The sequence below is a fragment of the Amblyraja radiata genome, chromosome 22 (assembly GCF_010909765.2).
Source record: "Amblyraja radiata isolate CabotCenter1 chromosome 22, sAmbRad1.1.pri, whole genome shotgun sequence".
In the NCBI taxonomy this organism is placed as follows: domain Eukaryota; kingdom Metazoa; phylum Chordata; class Chondrichthyes; order Rajiformes; family Rajidae; genus Amblyraja; species Amblyraja radiata.
This window is the reverse complement of record NC_045977.1, coordinates 11,010,442-11,033,405: the sequence shown is the minus strand read 5'-3', so window position 1 is coordinate 11,033,405 and position 22,964 is coordinate 11,010,442. Positions and strand designations below refer to the sequence as shown.

Sequence of the window (22,964 nt, the reverse complement as noted above, 5' to 3'; positions counted from 1 at the left end):
ATGTTAGAATGTTTCATTTATTTTGAAAGCAAATAAGAAGTAATGTAAGTCGGCTACATATAGTGAATGCACAAAATTTGCTTTTAAAAAGTAATTGTAAAGAAACCAATTCCATTTTTACACCATTAAAATAATTTATTCTGGAAAAAAGCATTTAAAATAGTACATCATTAAAATATTGTGTTGGCAATAACAATTTATCCAGACAGAATTAACTTGATATTGAATGTTGAATGGAAGTTAACAATTAAAACAAAGTGCACGCTGATGGGACCCAATCAATAGATTTTATACATGCAATCAATTCATTTCAATTAGGATTTTAGCAAAATAAGAATTTGGAAGAGATTACAAATAATATTCTGAAGGAAAGCTGTGTGTTTGAATCCCAACATGCTGCACAAACCTGTACCTACCCTCTTCCAATCTAATCTCAGTTGCAGCTTAAAATGGTGTATTCCCTTCCAAAAATAAGGGACGCATTCATTTTCAAGATCTCTTTGCTTTACCCAGAGTGGTTATTAAGGGGCTGTAGAAAACATTGCTGCTAGTCATCTGCCTAACGGTACACAGAGTGTGGGTCCAAGGTAACGTTGGTACCAAACTGAAGCAAGATTGCTAAAAAAGGATAGATTTCTTTGCTGGATTAATTCGGAAAAGACATCGGCCAAAAGGATTGCACTGGATTCTGTGACAGTGAAGGTGGTCGTTAAATGATCCGGCTGATGGTCAAAGATCCAATTTAAGTTCTACGGTTCTAGTGCCAGGTTGTCGACACCCACTTTACGCTTTGAAGGCTGAAAGAGAAAGAATCAGCTCAAAATATTTGAAATTCATTTTGCTAGCTTATTGATCTCGATGTCTTACGAAGAATAACCATATTTTTTGTGTGTACGTATGTGTGCGTGTATATATATATATATATATATATATATTTAAAAAATAATTTAATCCATTTTAGAATAAGGCTGTAATGTAATAATGTAGAAAAGGTGAAGGGGTCTGAGATAGATAGATATAGATATATGCACACACAATATAAATAAACACAGTGCATTCAGAAAGTATTCAGATCCCTTCACCTTTTCTACATTATTACATTACAGCCTTATTCTAAAATGGATTAAATTATTATTTTTTAATCATCTATACACAATAGCCCATAATAAAAAACCGAAACAGGTGTTTAGAAATTTTTGCAATGTAATTAAAAATAAATAACTGAAATATCACATTTCCATAAGTATTCAGACCATTCACTCAGTACTTTGTTGAGGCACCTTTGGCAGCAATTACAGCCTCAAGTCTTGGGTATGACGCTACAAGCTTGGCGCACCTGTATTTGGGTAATTTCTCCCATTCTTCTCCGCAGATCCTCTCTACCTCTGTCAGGTTGGATGGGGAGCGTCGATGCACAGCTATTTTCTGGTCCCTCCAAAGATATTCGATGGGGTTCGAGTCCAGGCTCTGGCTGGGCCACTCAGGGACATTCACAGACTTGTCACGAAGCCATTCCTGCGTTGTCTTGGCTGTGTGCTTAGGGTCGTTGTCCTGTTGGAAGGTGAACCTCCGCCCCAGTCTGAGGTCCAGAACGTTCTGAAGCAGGTTTTCATCAAGGAACAATCTGTACTTTGTTCCGTTCATCGTTCCCTCGATCCTGACTAGTCTCCCAGTTCCTGCCGCTGAAAAATCCCCATAGCATGATGCTGCCACCACCATGCTTCACCGTAGGTATGGTATTGGCCAGGTGATGAGCCGTACCTGGTTTCCTCCAGACGTGACGCTTGGCATTCAGGCCAAAGAGTTCAATCTTGGTTTCATCAGACCAGAGATTCTTGTTTCTCGTGCCTTTTGGCAAACTCCAAGCGGGCTGTCATGTGCCTTTTACTGAGGAGTGGCTTCCGTCTGGCCACTCTACCATAAAGGCTTGATTGGTGGAGTGCTGCAGATATAGTTGTCCTTCTGGAAGGTTCTCCCATCTCCATAGAGGAACTCTGGAGCTCTGTCAGAGTGACGATCAGGTTCTTGGTCACCTCCCTGATCAAGGCCCTTCCCCCGATTGCTCAGTTTGGCCGGGCGGCCAGCTCTATGAAGAGTCCTGGTGGTTCCAAAGTTCTTCCATTTAAGAATGACGGAGTCCACTGTGCTCTTCGGGACCTGCAATGCTGTAGAAATTGTTTTATACCCTTCCCCAGATCTGTCTCGACACAATCCTGTCTCAGAGGTCTACGGACAATTTCTTTGTCTTCATTACTTGGTTTTTGCTCTGACATGCACTGTCAACTGTGGGACCTTATATAGACAGGTGTGTGCCTTTCCAAATCATGTCCAATCAATTTAATTTACCACTGGTGGACTCCAATCAAGTTGTAGAAACATCTCAAGGATAATCAATGGAAACAGGATGAACCTAAGCTCAATTTTGAGTGTCATAGCAAATGGTCTGAAAACTTTTGTAAATGTGATATTTCAGTTTGTTCTTTTTAATTACTTTGCAAAAATGTTTAAAGACCTGTTTTCCCTTTTTTATTATGAGGTATTGTGTGTAGATTGATGATAAAAAATGAATTTAATCAATTTTAGAATAAGGCTGTAAGGTAACAAAATGTGGAAAAAGTGAAGGGGTCTGAATACATTCTGAATGCTGTGTGTGTGTGTGTGTGTGTGTGTGTGTGTGTGTGTGTGTGTGTGTGTGTGTGTGTGTGTGTACACACACGATCTATATGTGTGTATTTGTATGTGTATATATACACACGCACAGAACTTTTTTCCCTCTCGTTTACTATATTGTTTACAGTACATTATACAATACGATAGAACTTTATTTATCCTAGGAGGGAAATTGATCTGCCAACCGTCATAATACACAACACATGAAACAAGAAATTAAAGTGACAAGTGGAAAGGCTTGGGGTGTGTGCAAAGACAGGGGAGAGGGAGGGGGAGAGGGGGAAGCATCAGTCTCAGTTTGCCCCACAACAAAAGGGGAGGAGTTGTAAAGTTTGATAGTTGCAGGGAAGAAGGATCTCATGTGGCGATCTGATCTGCATCTTGGTGGAACTATGTACATAGTACACTTGGTTTACTACGTTTACATATTCTGCTGTGCTGCTGCAAGTAAGAATTTCATTGTTCTATCTGGAACATTTGACAATAAAATACTTTTGACACTTGACTCATATTTATGTTAAATGGAGTTGCAAGACCCAGCTGGTTATTTTCAGCTCAATCAGAAAAAAAGCTGGCAGTAAGTACATATTATGCTACTATTTATGATATTATTTTTTATATAATTTCCAATTAATTATTGTCCATGTGATACAAGTTGAACTTAGAAGTAATTCACCAAGCAAAACAATAATAAGATAAAAATCCTGAAATAAAATGACATCCAAAAATCAACTCAGACGTCATAATTTTTTTTTAGTTTTACACATAAAAACTTAGAAAATATGTGCAGGAGGAGGCCATTTGGTCCTTCGAGCCAGCACCGTCATTCATTGTGATCATGGCTGATCAACCACAATCAGTAACCCGTGCCTGCCTTCACCCCATATCCCTTGATTGGACTTTTCAGAGACTTGGAGACAGAGAACAAAGAGGGACACGGTGGGGGGGGGGGGGGGCGAGAGAACAAAGGGGACTAAATGGAATACTTTGTAACTTTGTCAGTGCCCTATATGTGGCGACTCTTTGCATACCTTGTGTATGCAAACAAAATCTCACCGTGACAAGTCACATGTGATAATAAAGTATCATTCATTCGTTCAAGTTACAAGATGGCGCCAGAACATGGCGACTCTCTACATGCTGTTCCAGAAGAGGATCTATTATACTCATGTATTGTATGGTTTGACTGAACAGCATGCAGAACAAACCTTTCACTGCAATATGTGCACATGACAATAACAAACTAGGGTAAAACTAACCTTGCTATTTAACACAATCTTCACATCTCTCATTCCGGGAGGAATTAGTTAAGTAGAGGAACACTGGCTCCGAGTATGTCAATTGTTGACTGCGTTTTCTTTGAGATTTATTAAGCAGTTGAAAAATTTGTTCACAAGTCATAGGGGTAGAATTAGGCCATTCGGCCCATCGAGTCTACTGTGCCATTCAATCATGGCTGATCTCTGCCTCCTACAATGCAAGAATTTCATTGTCCTATCTGGGACACATGACAATAAACTCTCTTGAATCTTGATTCTACTCCCATTTTCCTGCCTTCTCCCCATAATCCTTGACCCCGCTTTCTAATCAAGAAGTTGTCTATCTCCTCCTTAAAAATATCCACTAACTTGGCCTCCACAGCCCTCTGGCAATGAGTTCCACAGATTAACTGTTAATAGATTGTTAATAGGGATTCAGATTCAGAGACTGCAGATGCTGGAAATAACAAACCATCTGCAGGAGAACGCTGAAGCTCAAGCAGCATTTTCGTTGGCTGAAGGAACAGTCTGTAATTTTGGGGTGAAACCCTGCAATAGGATCAAGAGTGCAGAGAGAAAATAGCCTATATAAAGAAGGATGGCAGTGTTGAGACAGAGGCAAGTGAGTGATTAGTGGACCGAGATGGGGTGAAGAAGCATTATGAGCAGATTGGAGATAGATAGACACAAAATGCTGGAGTAACAGGCAGCATCTCTGGAGAAAAGGAATGGGTGACTTTTCGGGTCGAGACCCTTCTTCAGACTGAGAGTCAGGAGAGAGGGAAATAGTAAGATTAAACGAGAATTTACCAGTTTGAAGTTTGATCTGTATTTTATGAGGAGTTAAAATGAGGGATTACGTGAAGAACCCGCTCAGCACGCATGCGCGGCATACTTCAAAGCAGCGGTGTGGAATCACAGATAGACACAATTATTGAAGTAAACATAGTAAAGACAAGGAGACATCAGTTTGTCAGTTTGACCCATATTATTGAGGGTGGGAGCGGAGGGCACGTAATCCCTCATCGTAACTCCTCATAAACAGATCAAACTTCAAACTGGTAAGTTCTCGTTTAATCTTACTATTTTACTTCGGAGTCACGTGAGTGATTCCGTGAAGACTTCAAAGCTCTGTGATTTCAACCTATGTAACAGTTATTACTTCACTCACTGCCGAAGTCTTTGAGGGAGAAAGTGTGTTATCGTAATCAACCAATGAATCTGTTTGTAGAAAAACACAATGGTATTTTTTAACAATAACAACAAAGAAATTAAATTGCTCCCCTGGGCTTAAATTAAATATTTGCAGTCCGTAAAATCTTTCCTGCAAATAAAACAGGTTTTGCCAACGGCTTATTATAAAATTTCTGAACGGTCTTTCCCCCGACCATCCTGCTGTAGCCAGGATGTGGTCTATAGGCACGTCCATTCTTTTAGCCGTCGACGTGGATGCTGCCCTGGTGGAATAAAATTTGTACATGTTAGTGTTTATCCCAGCAGTTTTTAGCACCTGCTTGAGCCATCTCGCAATGGTTTGGCTCGTCACCCGACCATAAGGTTTTTTATGACTGACCCACAGGGCTTTTCATCTCCCTCGAATATTTTGGTTGTGTCTATGTAGGATAGTAGGTGGGTCATGGCACATAACCGTGGTTCTGGCGGGTAAGCCCGGAATTCCACGACTGGATTAGGTGTTCCTGGTCTGCTCTGTTTGATCAGTCCCTGGATAGCGACAGAGATCTGGTCTGGAGCTGTGAGCATGCTGTCCAGTCGCAATAGGTGTAGTGACTGGACTCTCTGTGCAGATACAAGTGCCATCAACATGAGTGTTTTGAGCATAGATTGTTCCAGGTTGAGGGATCTGGCTGGTGGGCATCCCCTGAGGTATGTCAGGACCACACTGACATCCCATGTATGGGTGTACCTTGGTCTAGGGGGTTAGAGTTGTAAATACCCTTCATTAGTTTGACCACCAGCGGGTGGGACCCCATGGCCTGTTGTCCTGGAGCTGGTTTTAAATAGACAGGCAGGGCACTTCTAGCTGTGTTGATGGCTCTGTAGCTGAGTCCTTCATCGTGGTGAAGGTTCGCCAGGAATTCCAGTACGTTGGTAACTGTAGCGGTTGAGTAGGTGGTCCCTGTATCCAAGCAGTACTTCTCCCATTTCTTGATGCTGGACAAGTGCTGTTTTTTAGTGGATGTTCGGAGGGATGCTGACATGGTGTCGACGGTTTGTTCAGATAATCCCAGTCCCAGAAGTGGTTTGTGCAGAATCTGCAACCCAGGAGTTTGATTTTTTTCCCATGGCACGGGTGGCTTGTGCCCGACACTGGGTGTTAATAACTCTGGGTCACTGGGGAATACCATCGGAGTTTCAACAACCATGTCATGGAGTTTTGGGAACCATGGCTGCGTAGGCCAGTCGGGTACTATCAAAATACCTGAAGCAGAGTCCATTTATACTGTGCGTAGTCCCCGACTGATGAGGCAGAAGGGAGGAAATGCATAGAAGAAGAATTTCCCCAATCCATCGCGAACGCATCTACCGCTGTTGCCTCAGGGTCTGGTTCCCAAGCGACATACATAGGTACCTGGTGATTTAGCCTTGATGCAAATAAATCGATATCTGGCATGCCATATTGCTTGATAACTTTTGCAAATTTTTTGGGGTTTAACATCCATTCGATGTTGTCATTAAATTTACGTGACCTGGTGTCTGCCACTGTATTTAGCTTACCTGGCAGGTAAGTTACTGATAGCCAAATATGTCTTTCGACACACCATTGCCAAATTGTGTTGACCAATTTGTCGCATGATACCGATTTTATGCCGCCCATATGGTTAATGTAGGCCACCACCGTAGTATTATCTATTTGTAACCGTACATGCAAGTGATGCATATTTGTGCATATGCTTTTAAACCATAAAAGTCACCCAACATCTGTAGATAATTAATGCCCAGTGTAAGTGGTAACGATGACTCTGGGTTAGTCCATCTACTACTTGTTAGTGATGATAATAGGTTGAAATTATGCCAAACGTTTTTTGCCCACCACTGTAGTTCTGATATTGCTTCAGTGGATAACTTCATGACATGATCATAATGACCTGTATGTCGTTTTGGTGCCTGTACCTTTGCTCTTTGTAAGTTTTGACAGTGCAAAGGTCCGAATTGTGTAGCCGGAAATGCTGCTACCATTTTCCCAATTACTCTGTTACTTGTCGAATAGTTGGGAGTACGTGGACCAATAAATTGTTGCATGATTGTGCCAATTCAACGGTTTTGTCTCTTGGCAATGTTACAGTCACGTAGACTGAATTAATTGTGAAGCCCAAGTAGTCCATGATTGTGGATGGCTTCAACTTAGATTTATCTGGATGTAAGACAATCCCAGGGTTTCGACTAACTGTTTGGTAGCTGATACAGCTAACATAGTCAATTCCATGGTCTTGCCTATTTTTTTAAGATATCATCAAGATATGCCATGACAATATGTTTTTGTCTTGTGAATATTGCCAGAGCTGGTTTTGGTATCTTGGTGAATAATCTTGGGCTGATGTGAACCCATTGGGTAACGCTTTAAACTGCCATAGCTGCCCCATCCAGGTAAATTTCAGGTATCTGCGATGATCCTTGTGAATGGTACTAAATAGTAAACATCTTTAAGATCAATGCTTGCCATGAAGTATCCTTTGGAAATTAGTTGTTTGGCAGTAACAACCGTTTCCATTTTGAAATGTATATACTTAACAAACATATTTAGTGAAGTTAAGTCAATGATGATGCGACATCCACCATCTTTTTTGGGTTTAGTGACGAATATTTGATACGAATTCCAAGGGTTCATGTTTCCCATGATACCCTTTGTAATTAGTCTCACCAGTTCAGCTTGTCCCTCTCGTTTCTTTAACGGAGAGGGAAAATACCCTCTGGGGTAAATGTTGAACTGGTGGCAATTTTTCTAGTATGAATTGTATTTTGTATCCACTAAAGCCATTGAGTATATACTGATCACTCGTGATAGACTCCCGTGCTTCTTAAAACAGGTGTAATCTCCCCCCTGTTAGTATTAAGCCCCTATTTTCTATACGTTGGTAGGAACCAGACCCACCTACCTCCATGGTTATGGGTATTCTTCTGTTTCCTGCAGGTTCAACGAGTCTTGCACGTTGTCTGACGTGGCGGTGATGTTGGGGGGTGGCGCATTTTTCATGGGGCCTGCTCTGGGCACTGGCCTGAAAGGCTTACGGGATTGGCATGCAGGCCCCGAGCTTTCACCAGTACCATGAGGTAGACCCTCCTGGTGGACGCGTTAGAGGTACTGCTGACTGGTTTACGTGTGGTGCTCATTCCAGACCCTGCCCTCTTGCGCTGATATTTTGGACACTTCGTCCAGTTTTTTAGGCTTGGTTTGGTAACTTAGCCAGACAGCAGGATCTGTGGTTGTGAGGTCGGCGTTCTCACAGTCCTGTAAATTTTTTGAGTTGAGGGCAGGTTTTATGACTTCCTGAGAAGTTGCGGAGCATTGCGAGCAGTAGGGTCAGGTGTTTTGCCATACTACCCTGACCCTCTGGAAAGAGCATGCGAAAATGATAGCCGACGTCAACGATATCAAATTCATTTTAAGATATTTGGGTTTTTAAAAGCGATGCTCAATGTACCCCCCAATAACGGTGGGCACTTTGAGTAAATGCAATTTAGGGGAGGCGTGATGAAATCCAACACCTCATGACTACCTGTCTTGGAGAGGTTTTTTGAAAAGAACAGGTAGTAAGCTGGCCGTCAGTTGAGACTGAAAAGCCATCTCGCTAGTGGTGGAGCCACATAGCGGCCACACCCAGCAGCTCTTCCTGATCCTGTACCTCAAGCATACTCCCGATAAACTTCAGCCTGTGACCCCTCTTCTTGACCAGCCCAGCTCTGGTCCCCTTCGATCCCTCGACAAGGGAGATGGCCAGTGCTGTTAGGCACTGGAGTGGGAGTGTTAGCTCCCTTGGCGGACTTGCCCCTGCTCCTGAGGCAAGTCTCGCTGGAGTTTTTAGCTCCATGACCTTCCTCTGGCTTGGAGAAACAGACACTCTTGTTTCTTGTTTGAAGTGCTGATTCCATCTTCCGTGTCTGTCTCCAGCCTGAGGTTGGTCCTGACCTTGCTGCTAGAGGCTGTCTGCCGTTTTCGGGCGGCATTTCAGCGGTTCTCGGGCGGCGAGTCACCTTGTCGGGAGTCTGCAGGGGTGCCGGCCGGTTTTTAAATTTCCCTCCAGTCCGCTGCTGTTGGTCAGACAGCCGTTTTAGCGGACTGGGCATCAGCGCAGCACCCGTGTCTGTGGACCGCAGCGTGTGCGGTCCCGTTGCCGCCTCTCCCCCCTCCACTGTCGGCTCCTTCCCTGGAGTCGAACGGGGGCCGCTTCCCTCTGCTGCTTTGCTCCCCCTGGAGCAAAAACAAACGCAAAGACCGACTTTACTCTGAAGGTAAATACTTACCTAACGTTCCTTTCCTTCAGGCTCGTAGCGGGAGCGCCTGACTCCCGCATGCCGCTGTTGCACTGCTGGCGTTAATGTTGCGCCTGCGTGCTGAGCGGGTTCTTTACGGAATCACTCACGTGACTCCGAAGTAAAACCAGAGATATGGAAGGGTACAAAAAGAATATAAGGTATGAAATGAACAGATGAAAGCAGAGGATGATCAAGGAAATGTACAATAGTTCATTGATGGCTATGGGGAAGGTGACCACAGATTGAGCCAGGTGGTGGTGAGGAAGGAGTGGGGGTGGGAGACAGATTGAGCCAGGTGGTGGTGTGGGGAGGGAGTGGGGGTGGGAGATAGAGGCAGGTGGATGACCAATGAGTGTAGACAAAGGCTGCCGTGTTCCTCCAGCAGATTGCTTGTTGCAAGATTTGTTCAGTTTACGGATGTTTTCATCCAGATAATGAAGCTTCCAATGAGAGATAGTAGGCAGTGACAATAAAAGGCCTGATTCTGTACCAAACACCCTGCAGCGTAACCTTGCTGATGAAGTTGACAGGTTGCTGCTAATTACTGGATAGGTCCCTGTAAAAGAGAGCCCGGATGGCTTTTCTTTAGGATTTAGCTCAGCGGCACATGGATCTTCATATAGTTTCGTTTAGATACAGCATGGAAACAGGCCCTTCAGCCCACCGAGTCCACGCCGACCATCGACCACCCTGTACACAAGCAGTATCCTACAGAGTAGGGATAATTTTCAATTTTACCAAAGCCAGTTGACCTACAAACCTACACGTCTTTGGGACGTGGGAGAAAACCGGAACACCCGGAGAAAACAGACGTGGTCACAGGGAGAATGCACAAATTCCACACAGGCAGTGCCCCTAGTCAGGATCCAGGATCGAGATCGGGTCAGCGGTGCTGTGAGGCAGCAATTCTAGCGCTGCACCACTGTGTCCTGCTGTCACAGTGTGGTTGACGGTACATTCGGAGATTATGTGTCACTGAGGTGGCATTTCTCCCAGCTGCAACAGCAGGAAGTCCTGAACCAGTTCACCACAAAGAAGACAAACCTTTTTGGAGGAAGGACAGCAGCAGCAGCAGCCCCAGAAAAAACGAACCACGACCAAGAGAATGAGAAACAACACAGCACCTGGAAAATTAAAAGGAAAACAAGAAGGAAAAAAAAAAATTAAAGGGAAATCAAGCAGAATTCACAACAGTGCAAATTATTTGCCACTGGATTTGACAGTCGGAAGGCAACTTTTCCGCCTTATACTATCTTGTTAAAACAGTTGTGCATATTTTCCCAGGCACAAAATCTTCAAGATAACAGAACTTTGCCCCTTTTAAACTGTGAGCAATGCAGTGTCACCATAAGGGGTTATTTAACACACCAAGCCTGTACAAATAAAATAATATCATTCACTTATTTTGCATGCTGGGTTTTCCAGCAAAATTCTTTTGCTAAACAAAATTGCTGACATTAAAGGCAGGCTGCAAGGACTCTAGGTACACAGTTAACACAATCTAGCTCAGGGAAATTTGAACGCGTGAAATGTCGCGAAACAGTTTCGCCCAACAGAAGTTCAACAGCAGGATTCTTCAGACTGCAGAACATTGATTTTAGAATAATCCTTAGACAATTAGAATTTCCAACTGAAATAGGCAAAGTGATAAACTATTTATGAAGCAGTGAATGCCTGATCCACAAGTTGTACAAGAACTTCAATATTTCTATATACCAAATATGGAGTTTTGATATTTTGGACTAAGTAACAATGTGGGCAGCACAGTGGTGTAGCAGTGGAGTTGCTGCCTTACAGCGCCAGAGGACCTGTGCTCGATCCTGACTACGGGTGCTGTCTGTACGGAGTTTTACGTTCTCTCTGTAACCACGGGGGTTTTCTCTGGGTGCTTCGGTTTCCTCCCACACTCCAAAGACGTTCAGGTTTGTAGCTTGATTGACTTCGGTAAAATTGTAAATTGTCCCTAGTGTGTAGGATAGCGTCATTCCTTGGGCCACAATTGGACTTTTCAGAGACTTGGAGACAGAAAACAAAGAGGGACTCGACGTTGGGGGGGGGGGGGGGAGTGGGAGAGAGAAAAAAGGGGAATAAATGGAATATGTTCCCGATGTTGGGGGAGTCCAGAACTTGGGGCCACAGTTTAAGAATAAGGGGTAAGCCATTTAGAACTGAGACGAGGAAACACTTTTTCTCACGGAGAGTTGTGAGTCTGTGGAAATCTCCGCCTCAGAAGGTGGTGGAGGCTGGTTCTCTGGATACTTTCAAGAGAGAGCTAGATAGGGCTCTTAAAGATAGCGGAGTCAGGGGATATGGGGAGAAGGCAGGAACGGGTACTGATTGGGGATGATCAGCCATGATCACATTGAATGGCGGTGCTGACTCGAAGGGCCGAATGGTCTACTCCTGCACCTATTGTCTATTGTTTATTGTCTATTGAATATTTTGTAACTTAGTCGGTGCCCTATATGTGGTGACTCTTTGCATACCATGTGTACGCAAAACAAAGAATCTCACTGTGACAAGTCACGTGTGATCTTCTTCTTTCGTGTGGCATGCACAGCTTAAAGTTGTAGGACAACTTGTTCTATTTGATCTTCTGTTTGTGCACGTCTAGTTGATTGTATTAGTCGAAACAGGGCGGACCACGTGAAGGTTGCAATCTTCCACCCCCCGTGTGATAATAAAGTATCATTCATTCATTCAAGTTACAAGATGGCGCCAGAACATGGCGACTCTCTACATGCTGTTCCAGAAGAGGATCTATGATACTCATGTGAATCATAGTATGGTTTGACTGAACAGCATGCAGAACAAACTTTTCACTGCAATATGTGCACATGACAAGTACAAACTGAACTAGGGTAAAACTAACCTTGCTATTTAACACATTCTTCACATCTCTCATTCCGGGAGGAATTCATTAAGTAGAGGAACACTGGCTCCGAGCATGTCAATTGTTGACTGCGTTTACTTTTAGACTAATGATGCAGATGCAAAATTTGTTCCGCGCTGTTTCTAAAGTAAAGTCTAAAAGACTAAATATCTGAATTTTGTTTTCACAGATGTAGAAATACCTTTCACAATAACTCCTTAATCCTGTACAGGGTCTTTCATTCATAATATTAATGTGTTCACTGATTCAATGGCATCTAGGCATGGGCATTCCAATGGACAAACATGGTCAGATGATGGTAGAACAAGGTGGATGATTAGAGTGTTCCTGTACAACTTGTGGATTATGCATCAGACTCATCCTTATTAACATACATGCAACCTGGGCCTCAACTTCATGCCTGTCAAGGTTACCAAAGGATCTCAGAATTAAACTGTGCACAGTTACAAAACTCAACACGGTAAACTAAACCGTGGGCTTCAGAGGTGACAGTGGGTTTATAGGCTTTGGCTACGTGACTACAGGTGCTTAATTATATGGAGTTTCTCCCCGTGACCTGCGTGGGGTTTCTCCACACTCCCAAGACGTACAGGTTTGTAGGTTAATTATCTTGGTATCATTGTAAATTGTTCTTAGTGTATGTGGGATAGTGTTAGTGTGTGGAGATTGCTGGTCGGCGCGGACTCGGTGGGCTGAAGGGTCTGTTTCCGTGCTGCATCTCAAAACTAAACTTTTGTGCATCAGGCTCCTGTCAGGTGATTAAAGTTCAGCTCTCTGTGTGCAGGAAATTTGACATGTCTCTGGAAAGCAGCCAGCAACATGTCTTCTGGCAGGGTAGCCATGAGCACGGAACTTCATCACACAAACAGAAAAGGGACAGGCCTGCTCAAATTTAAATTGGCACCGTTTGAAAACACAACCATCTGGCAGGTTTTTCCTGATGTTGAGACAACAGCAGACGCTAATACAACGTACAAGAGTGCCAATGTTTGTCTCCCTTAACTGATTAGATATTTAGCAGAAAAAGCAACATATTTAACCACAACTTTTTAAGAGTGAGTTCCAACATCTCAGGATCCGATGAAAGAGTTAGGGCAAGGATTTGCTACATACTGAAGGACAAAGATATTTAAAAAAAATTATATTCCTAAATATTAGCAATTGATCTATATGTAGATTACAATTATTAATCTTTGGTAGCCTTTGGCAACTTACCAATAAAAATGAAGAAAATGGCAAAAGTGGCAATATCCCAGGTAGACTGAAAAAGTTGCTTGCTTTGTAGTCTCCTTACAACATCATTAAACTGTGCTTCAATCTGCGCTCCCACATCTTGGTCAGCCATCTTTGATAATGGCTGTTCTGAGATGGTTCAATCGTGGAGGTTTGGCAAACAACAGTAACTGCACAACACAAAACAGGAGTTGTTATGCACCCAGCACAAAATATACTAACAAACCCTTCACAATATAACACACAACACAATTTCTTAACCACGTGCTTATAAATGGATTGTATTTAAAAAAGGTTTCACAAGAATGATTTCCAGGTCATTACACAGTGACGCAGTGGTATTGTTGCTTAACAGCGAATGTAGTGGCGGAGACCCGGGTTCAATCCCGATTACGGGTGCTGTCTGTACGGAGTTCGGACGGCGACAGAGGCCACCCACGCGCCACACACACAGCCTCAGGTGCTGTGAGGTGGCAGCTCTACCAGCAGCGACACTGTTAATTTCCTTTCCTTTTCCTGATCTGTGGCTTCATCTCAAATCCTCTCGCAATGAAGGCCAACATGCCATTAGCTTTCTTCACTACTTGCTGTACCTGCATGCTTACTTTCAGTGCCTGATGTACAAGCACACCCAGGTCTCGTTGCACCTCCCCTTCTAATCTGACACCATTCAGATAATAATCTGCCTTCCTGTTATTGCCACCGAAGTGAATAACCTCACATTTATCCACATTATACTGCATCTGCCATGGTACTGCCCACTCACCCAACCTGTCTAAGTCACCCTGCATTCTCATAGCATCCTCCTTGCTGCTCACACTGCCACCCAACTTTGTGTCATCCGCAAACTTAGAGATGTTACATTTAATTCCCTTGTGCTAAACCGTTAATATATATTGTAAACAACTGGGGTCCCAGCACTGAGCCTTGCGGCACCCCACTATTCACTGTCTGCAATTCTGAAAAGGACCCATTAATTCCTACTCTTTGCTTTCTGTCTGCCATCCAGTTCTCTATCCATGTCAATACCCTACCCCCAATACCATGTGCTCTCATTTTGCACACTAATCTCTTGTGTGGGACCTTGTCAAAGGCTTTTTGAAAGTCCAGATACACCACATCCTCTGGCTCTCCCTTATCCATTCTACTTGTTACATCCTCAAAAAATTCCAGAAGATTAGTCAAGCATGATTTTCCCTTCATGAATCCATGCTGACTTTGACCGATCACGCCATTGCTTTCCAAATGCGTTAATATCACATCTTTAATAATCAACTCAAGCATCTTCCCCACAAGGCTAACTGGTCTATAATTCCCCATTATCTCTCTCCCTCCTTTCTTAAAAACTGGAGTTACATTGGCTATCCTCCAATCTACAGGAACTGATCCAGAGTCGAGAGAACATTGGAAAAAGTCCGATCAAGGATAGTCCGAATGTCATCAAAGAGGTAGACAGTCATACAGCGCTGCTCTCCAGTTGTGGTAGGATGATTCAGCTGGGAAGAAACTGTCCCTGAATCTGGAGGTGTGCGTTTTCACACTTCTTAACCTTTTGCCTGATGCGAGATGGGAGTGGCCAGGGTGCGACTCGTCCTTAATTATGCTGCTGGCCTTGTTGAGGCAGCGTGAGGTATAAATGGAGTCAATAGAAGGGAGATTGCTTTTAGTGATAGTCTGGGCTGTATCCACAATTTGCTACAATTTCTTGTGGTCTTGGATGGAGCTCTCACAGTCTCTCCCCTAGGACAGAACAAAGACAGAGATCTCCCAGTTTTCATCTTCTGCCCCACCTGCCTTGATCAATAGATCATTTGTCGCATTTTAGTTTAGTTTAGAGATATAGCGTGAGAGGTCTCCTATGGTCGTGAGAGGTCTCCAAAGAGTTGTAGCGTCTTTCTGGTCGCCGCTGAATTTTCAACATGTTGAAAATTTCAGCGACCTATTACGGGTGCCGGAGGTCGCCTATAAAGGTCGCGTAAGTGGGACAGACCCTTTACTCCAGCATTTTGTGTCTATCTTCGGTGTAAACCAGCATCTGCAGTTCCTGCCTACACACTCCTACATCAATCGATTGAATGTTGAAGTGTGGGAGAAAGCTGTTTGGCTTGCAGTGGTACATTGCTTATTTTGGCCAGTTCCTCTATGTAATGGAAATATTTTAGTGATATTCTCTCAGCAGGTACCAGTCTTGATGTATAGCTTCAGCACTTTTTGCTGCTAATGTAGAACGAGGCAAGATCAAGTGAACATTAAAACTGAGAATAAGGAAACTCTGGAAACGGGTAACAATTTAAATTATAGGGGAAAATAATGGAGAAATTACAATATAAGTAGGTAACTAGTTGGTTAGGTGGGGGTGTAGAACACAAGTGTGGTTGCAAAGTAGAGAAACCTCAACATACTTGTTCATATCAAACACAAAAAGACATGTTGTTTTTGTTTCATTTTATTTATATATTTGTAATTTGCTTGATTTAATCTGTAAGGTGTCCTTGAGTGTTCTGAAAGGCACCCATAAATAAAATGCATTATTATTATTAAAAGAAGTAATTAGGTTCACACAGCGCAATCCCTCGATCCACACTGGTGCGGATGCAGCAGGGAGTCCTACTGGCTTTCTGATTAAAAAATGTCTACCTCGACATGGGAATAGATATCTGCTGAAAGATCATAGGTTCTGCCACTTCGCTGCACAAAGATCAAGGCTTACAAACTGAAATTCACAACCTTCCATTGGCGTGTAAAATCTTAACACCGAGGTGGGGTGGGATTCACCCTGTACCCAGTAATCCTTCACTACCTGAAGCGATTTGATGTTATCCCGTTTACACTGATGGGATCTGACACTTTCCAATACATGAGCAGCAATTGTCAAAGTATTCCTATTATGCCAAGCCACCTTAGAAAATAAACCTCAATATCCTCATGCAATTGGTTTCTAAAACTGGCGCTTTCTGTATGATTGTTTCCTTCCCTGCAGTACATTTACAACCCAAGTTACCGCAAACCATTACACTTTCAATATAATATGCAGAGGGTGATGGGTACATGGACTTAGCTGCCAGAGGAGGTAGTTGGGGGCAGGAACTAATAACAACATTTAAAATACATTTGGACAAGCACATGAATAGGAAAGATTGGGGGATACGAGGCAACCATGGGCAGGTGGAGCTAGTGTAGATGGGACATCTTGGTCGGCATGGTTAAGTTGGGCCGAAGGGCCTGTTGCGTATCACAAGGCCTTTGTTGTGCAGGACAAGTAGTACGTTTTGAGGGGAAGGTTGATGATGTGTAGGTTGGATTTGGCGAATACTTGATTTACTTGTAGCAGTCGGTTAGATTAACGGGCTCTCCACTATGGTTATTGGATTGGAGAAGCAGTAAGGTTGATGTTGGTCTTTGCTGTGTACACGGCCACGACTCATACACATGTCAGACACAGCAGCTGTTTTCCTGTTTGTGCTACGGACACGCAGTCACTTCCCCAGAGAAATCACCCGAGATGAGCAGGTGTTTGATCCCAGCTTTGTGTGCTGGTGGATGTACATGCGCGCCTCTCCCCGCTCTAACCACTGAGTTGCTGGACATAAAGATCAATGCTCAAGATTCATGCACATTCACCATCCTGACAAATATGATTTGGTAGCACTTTGAGAAAAGGTGCAGAGAGAAAAATAAATATGTTTACACTTTGGGTTGTATAATATCAGTGTCAGTATTCAACATGAGGAAATAAAACACATCTCCGGGTTTGCATCCTTTATTTAAATGGGCCTCTCCCATATGTCCACACATTTGTACAGACATTCAGAGCCGGGTTGCCTGTTGGGTTTGGATTGGGGGCTAAGAAAGTTCTTACTTGGGGCCCAACTATAAATAAATGCAGCAAGGCTCAATATTATTATACAAAGCCAAGATACTCGACCCAAATCCAATGGAGCCCAATGATGACCTTTGGGTGAAGGTCAAATTAAGTCCTTGGGCTTGTGTCAAATTTTAATTTGATCCCCGAGCAAATTCTCCACTCCCATTACGTCTGTTGTGACCTTCACCAAGAACGTTTGCAGATCATTAAATCCTCATGGTGTTGATTAATTGGAAGAGCCAGCATGGAAGCAGGCCTTTCGGCCCACCAAGCCCACACCAAACATCGATCACCCGTTCACACGAGTTAGATGTTATCTCACTTTCTTATCCACTCCCTACACACAAGGGACAACTTACAGAGGTCAATTAACCTACAAACCTGCTCGTCTTGGGGATGTGGCCCTATGGCAACTGTAGCATTAAAAGGCATTTGGACAGGTGCGTGGATAGGAAAGATTTAGAGAGATATGGACCAAACGCAGGCAGATGGGACTAGTATAGATGGGCCATTTTGTTCGACATGGGCAAACTGGGCCAAAGGGCCTATTTCTATGCTGTATGACTATGAGATGCTGCCTGAGCCACTAAATTACTCCAGAACGTTGTGTTTTACACAGACATCATGGTTGTTTTGGCAAGGCAGGCCTATTTCTGCATTGTATCATTCTATAATTTAGTTGAGGTTCACCCCACATGTTGCATCATTCACTTGTTAACTTTGTTGTTAACAGAAACATAGATAATTGAACTGTGCAAAATAACACCTGCAGTCTCTTGTGTTTCTGATCATTGTGTCGCCAGGTTATACAAAGGAAACCCAACAACTGCCAGGTTTGTGAAAAGACCAGGAAGTAATTTCCCTAAAAAAAAACTGGCCTCACTCATATAAAACCTTTGTTCAGCCTGCACCCACACTCCAATACATACCTCAACACTGATTTACAAAAACCACAACAAATATTTTAAAAGTAACATAACATTTATCAGGTATTTATGTCAGTTTAATGTATTGGAGTACAAGGGTGTCCCTTACTCTGGGGGAAATGGACTTTGAGACATAGTTCCAGAATGGATTTTTTTACTTGTTTCCTGGTCTATTTTGTTAAATAGATGAACCATGGAAACAGGCCCCTCGGCCCATCGAGTCCACTCCGTTCACACGTATAGTTCTACGCTCTCCCTACACATTAGGGGCAATTTTACAATTAATCTACAACCCGGCGCCTGTGGGAGAGAACCAGAGAGGGGAGAACATGGAAACTCTACACAGACAGCAGCCGAGGTCAGGATCGAACCCGGGTCTGTGGTCTGTCGCGCCGTGAGGCAGCAGCTTTACCAGCTGCGCCACTGTGCCGCCCATACACCTACTGCAAGTTATGTTGAAACACAAACGCAATGATCAGAAGAAGCGTTAAGCGTGGACAGCTTACCTTCTGTAGCCTTCACTGTTGTGTGTTTTGTTTTAAATTGGGGTAATTCTTCCCCGACTGTTCCCCTTCACTTGTCTTTCGTTTAGTCGGGGAGAGACGAGCAACAGCTCAGACTCGATGCCTCACCTTAACCCTGCCCTGGGTGCTCCCTGATTAGTCAACGAACGAAAGGTAGGAGGAGCACGTTAGAGTAGCAAGGTGGAAGAGGGGAAGGTAAGTTCATTTGTTGTTAAAACATTATTAATATATATATATATTTATCAATTTTAAATGCTTTACGTTAACTTTTTGTATGTTTAATTATTCTTTATAGTTTTTCATTTCATTCCTTGCTTTTAAGTGTCTCGGATTGTCAGGAACTTATTTTGTTTTAATTATTGCAAAGCGCGAGGTGCAGGAGGAACTCAGCAGCCATGGAATATGTGTGGTGGTAAACAGACAACATTTCGGGTCAGGACCCTTCTTCAGATTGATTGTTGCAGAGGGGAGAAAGTTGGGAAAGAGTGGTAGAGGCGGGACAAAGTCTGGCAAATGGTAGCTGGATACAGTGCAGAGGAGGGTTGATTAGTACATGGGTGGAGTTAGTGACAAAGGGTAGAGGTGAAAAGGTGACGGGTGTTCAGGTAATGAACGGGGAGGAGTAAAACCAAGGGGAATGGAGATGGTGGGAGAACTCTATTATTAAGTTGGACACAAAAAGCTGGAGTAACTCAGTGGGACAGGCAGCATCTCTGGAGAGAAGGATTGGGTGACGTTTTGGGTTGAGACCCTTCTTCAGTGAGAGTCAGGGGAAAGGGAGACTAGAGATATGGAAGGGTATGGTGTGAAAATGACAGGTCAAAGCAGGTGATCAAGGAAATGACAGGTCAAACCAGATGACCAAGGAAATGTAGAATGGTTCATTGTTGGCTGAGGGGAAGGTGACAAGGAGGTATACAGACAGTAGCATTAATCAGGAGGACGGTGAAACTAGTCGGAGAACTAGGGTTGGGAGATAGAGGGAAAGCAAGGGAACTCTATCCTTGTGCAGGAATGAACTGCAGATGCTGGTTTAAATCAAAGATAGACACAAAATGCTGGAGTAACTCAACGGGACAGGCAGCATCTCTGGAGAGAAGTGTTAAGGTTCATTTCTTATAGACAGACAACTCACAATGGGTTAGGTAGATCAACACAAGCTTTACTGATCAACAGTCAGGGATACAGAGTCAAATGGGTGATTCTACAGTAAGTGTCTACTTTGGTGTCCCGCTACTTTCAGGCTGTATATAAGGAAAATCTGTAATTCTATCCCATTTCTATTTTTTCTATATTGTTAATAAACATAATCCTCATAAATAAAGATTAAACCCTAAATGAATAAAGTTTTAATTTAAGTTTTCATTTCATTCAAGAGGGGGGGGAGAAGGGGTGGGGGGGAGAGGAGGGGGGGAGAAGGGGTGGGGGGGGGAGAGGAGGGGGGGAGAAGGGGTGGGGGGGGGAGAGGAGGGAGGGAGAAGGGGTGGGGTGGGAGGGGGGGAGAAGGGGTGGGGAGGGGAGGGATGGGGGGGAGAAGGGGAGGGATGGGGGAGAAGGTTTGGGGGAGAGGAGGGGGGGGTGGGAGAAGGGGTGGGAGAGGAAGGGGGGGAGGGGAGGAGGGGTGGGAGAGAGGAGGGGGGGAGAGCTCAGGGGGGACAGGATGGGGGGGAGGAGAAGGAGTGGAGACAACTTTTAAGAAGCCAGCCAACTTTTAATAAGCCAGAGATACACAGCTGTGAAGTTTGGCAGACATTTAACATTACCGGTCGGTTCTCCTTGGTTCTGAAAACTCGTGCTTACGTTTTTTTCCCCCAATGAGCCAATGAAAATTACCGGTCAGCAAAGGCGATGAACTAAAACTACCTCAACTACCTACAACTACATGGCGACCCCACTACAACTGCACCTACGAATACAGGATTATCGATTATCTCCATGGCGACCAATTTTTGGTCGCAGAAAACTTTTCAACATGTTGAAAAATTTGAGCCGACCATACTGAGGCCGCGACAAGTTCCCAGAATGCGGGAACTCCTTGCGACCATGAAGGAGACTCACCAGAGACCAACAGCGAACATGTGGCGACCATGTGGCGAGCGCAGAGTCTTCTGCACTTGCCTAAAAAGTCGCCTAAGTAAGACAGGCCCATAAAGATAGTTTGAGTCATCCCCGTCACGAGACAATTCCGAACCTGATTATCGCCATCACGCCGAGTCATATCCGTCACGTGCGTATTTTATGCTTATAATGTGTAAAATAATACAACAATTACCATAATTATGAATTGTAATTGATAAATGAACAGCATGCTTCTGCCTATTCATCTGGTTAATATTGTTTTAGAGGAAGTTGGTGAAAAGTTTTGTGAAGGTTAGCATTCTTGCTGAAAATCACCACTTTTTTTCGGCAGTAAACTGTTACGAAGGTTTAAAATCAATGCGTTAGACTCCAAAAAAAATTTTTGTTAGTTTATTTGAGTAAGATACTCTATAATTTGAAAGACTGCGACAAAAATTTAATTTTATATTCTTAAATCAGTTATTTTTTACTGTGTTGTTCATCGTAAAAATACGACGGATATGACTGAATGCAATGGGCAACCTGGTAAAAGAAGAGGAAAAAATAAATTAAATTAAAAGATTGCGCTAAACATATTTTTCCCATAGTAGAGATGTTCATCTATGTGAAACAACATTCAAAGTTGCAAACATTTAAGTTTTATAATCAGGTTTCCAGAAACTTAAAAGTAGACACTTACTGAAGAATCACCCAAGTACACTTAAGTCTCCCTGAGCCACCACTCTAATGAACAAAGACATACAGCATCTTTTATAGTGTCTTGGAAATGTAGTCACATGTTTATACAGAGTTGCAGCAATGACGTTTAACACAAATGAATGAATAAGTTTATTGGCCAAGTATTCACATACAAGGAATTTGCCTTGGTGCTCCGCCTGCAAGTGACAACCACATACGGTGACAGTTAGCAATGACACATAAAACATTAATCATTAATAATAAAACATTATTGATTAAACATGTGAATTAAATAAAATACCAGACCAAAAGGAGGCAACAGATTTTTGGTTATTGAGTAGAGCTACTACTCGTGGGGAAAAAAACTGTTTCTATGTCTGGCTGTGGCAGCTTTGACAGTCCGGAGTCGCCTTCCAGAGGGAAGTGATTCAAAGAGTCTGTGGCCAGGGTGAGAGGGGTCAGAGATGATCTTGCCCGCTCGCTTCCTGGCCCTTGCAGTGCACAGTTCATCAATGGAGGGAAGGTTGCAGCCAATACCTTCTCAGCTGATCGGACGATATACTGCAGCCTCTGGATGTCATGTGTGGAGGCTGAGCCAAACCAGACCATGATGGTGAAGGTGAGAACAGACTCTACGATGGCCGTATAGAATTGGACCATCATTGCCTGTGGCAGATTGTGCTTCCTCAGCTGCCGCAGGAAGTACATCCTCTGTTGTGCCTTTTTGACTGTGGAGTCGATGCTAGCCCCCCACTTAAGGTCCTTGGAGATGATGGTTCCCAGGAACTTAAAAGATTCCACAGATATGACTGTGGTGTTGTTGATGGTGAGTGGGGGGAGGGGAGGGGGAGCTCTCCTAAAGTCTACAATCAATTCCACTGTCTTAAGAGCATTGAGCTCCAGGTTGTTGCGATGGCACCAGGACGCCAGCTGTGTCACTTCCTGTCTGTAGGCAGATTCCTCCCCATCCTGGATCAGTCGAATCAGGGTTGTGTCGTCCGCAAACCTGAGAAGCTTGACAGAGGAGTCTGTGGAGGTGCACAGGCTGTACCCATTCAAAATATACTTGTCACTAATACAAGACTTGTCATTCTGTGGTTATATCGATCGCAACCTTTAGTTACAAAACCCCTAAACAACAGGAACTTAGTCGAAGGTCCATCATCTGCAGTACCTTCTTAAAAATGTAAGGATATTTATCAATTACTCACAGAAGATTTCTGTTTACAGAAATTTCCGAGTCCCCAGGAAACACATCCTCTCCCACTATTGGTCTTTTGCTTGGGCATAACAGGAAGCACTATCATAAGAGCTTGGTATGCAGGCAGCGGCGGACTGGCCAGG

The 22,964-nt window shown here is 43.5% G+C and overlaps 1 protein-coding gene across 1 annotated transcript; it reads right to left on the bottom strand.

Moving 5' to 3' along the window:
- Positions 1 to 112: 112 nt before the first annotated feature.
- smim22 (small integral membrane protein 22) lies at positions 113 to 19,003 on the bottom strand. The gene is made up of 4 exons (XM_033040386.1): positions 18,846 to 19,003; positions 13,531 to 13,718; positions 10,467 to 10,546; positions 113 to 797 (listed from the first exon to the last, which is right to left on the bottom strand). The coding sequence occupies exons 2-4, from the start codon at positions 13,658 to 13,660 to the stop codon at positions 750 to 752; spliced, it is 258 nt and encodes an 85-aa protein (XP_032896277.1). The 5' UTR covers positions 13,661 to 13,718; positions 18,846 to 19,003; the 3' UTR covers positions 113 to 749.
- Positions 19,004 to 22,964: the final 3,961 nt, after the last annotated feature.

What these genes read in the sequence shown, in the direction of transcription:
- smim22 (XM_033040386.1), bottom strand. Translation starts at nt 13,660, where the DNA reads ATGGCTGACCAAGATGTGGGAGCGCAGATTGAAGCACAGTTTAATGAT. An exon ending in CATTTTCTTCATTTTTATTG is followed by an intron (nt 10,547 to 13,530) that starts GTAAGTTGCCAA and finishes TTAATTTTCCAG; the next exon opens with GTGCTGTGTTGTTTCTCATT. An exon ending in GCTGTCCTTCCTCCAAAAAG is followed by an intron (nt 798 to 10,466) that starts GTTTGTCTTCTT and finishes TTTCTCTTTCAG; the next exon opens with CCTTCAAAGCGTAAAGTGGG.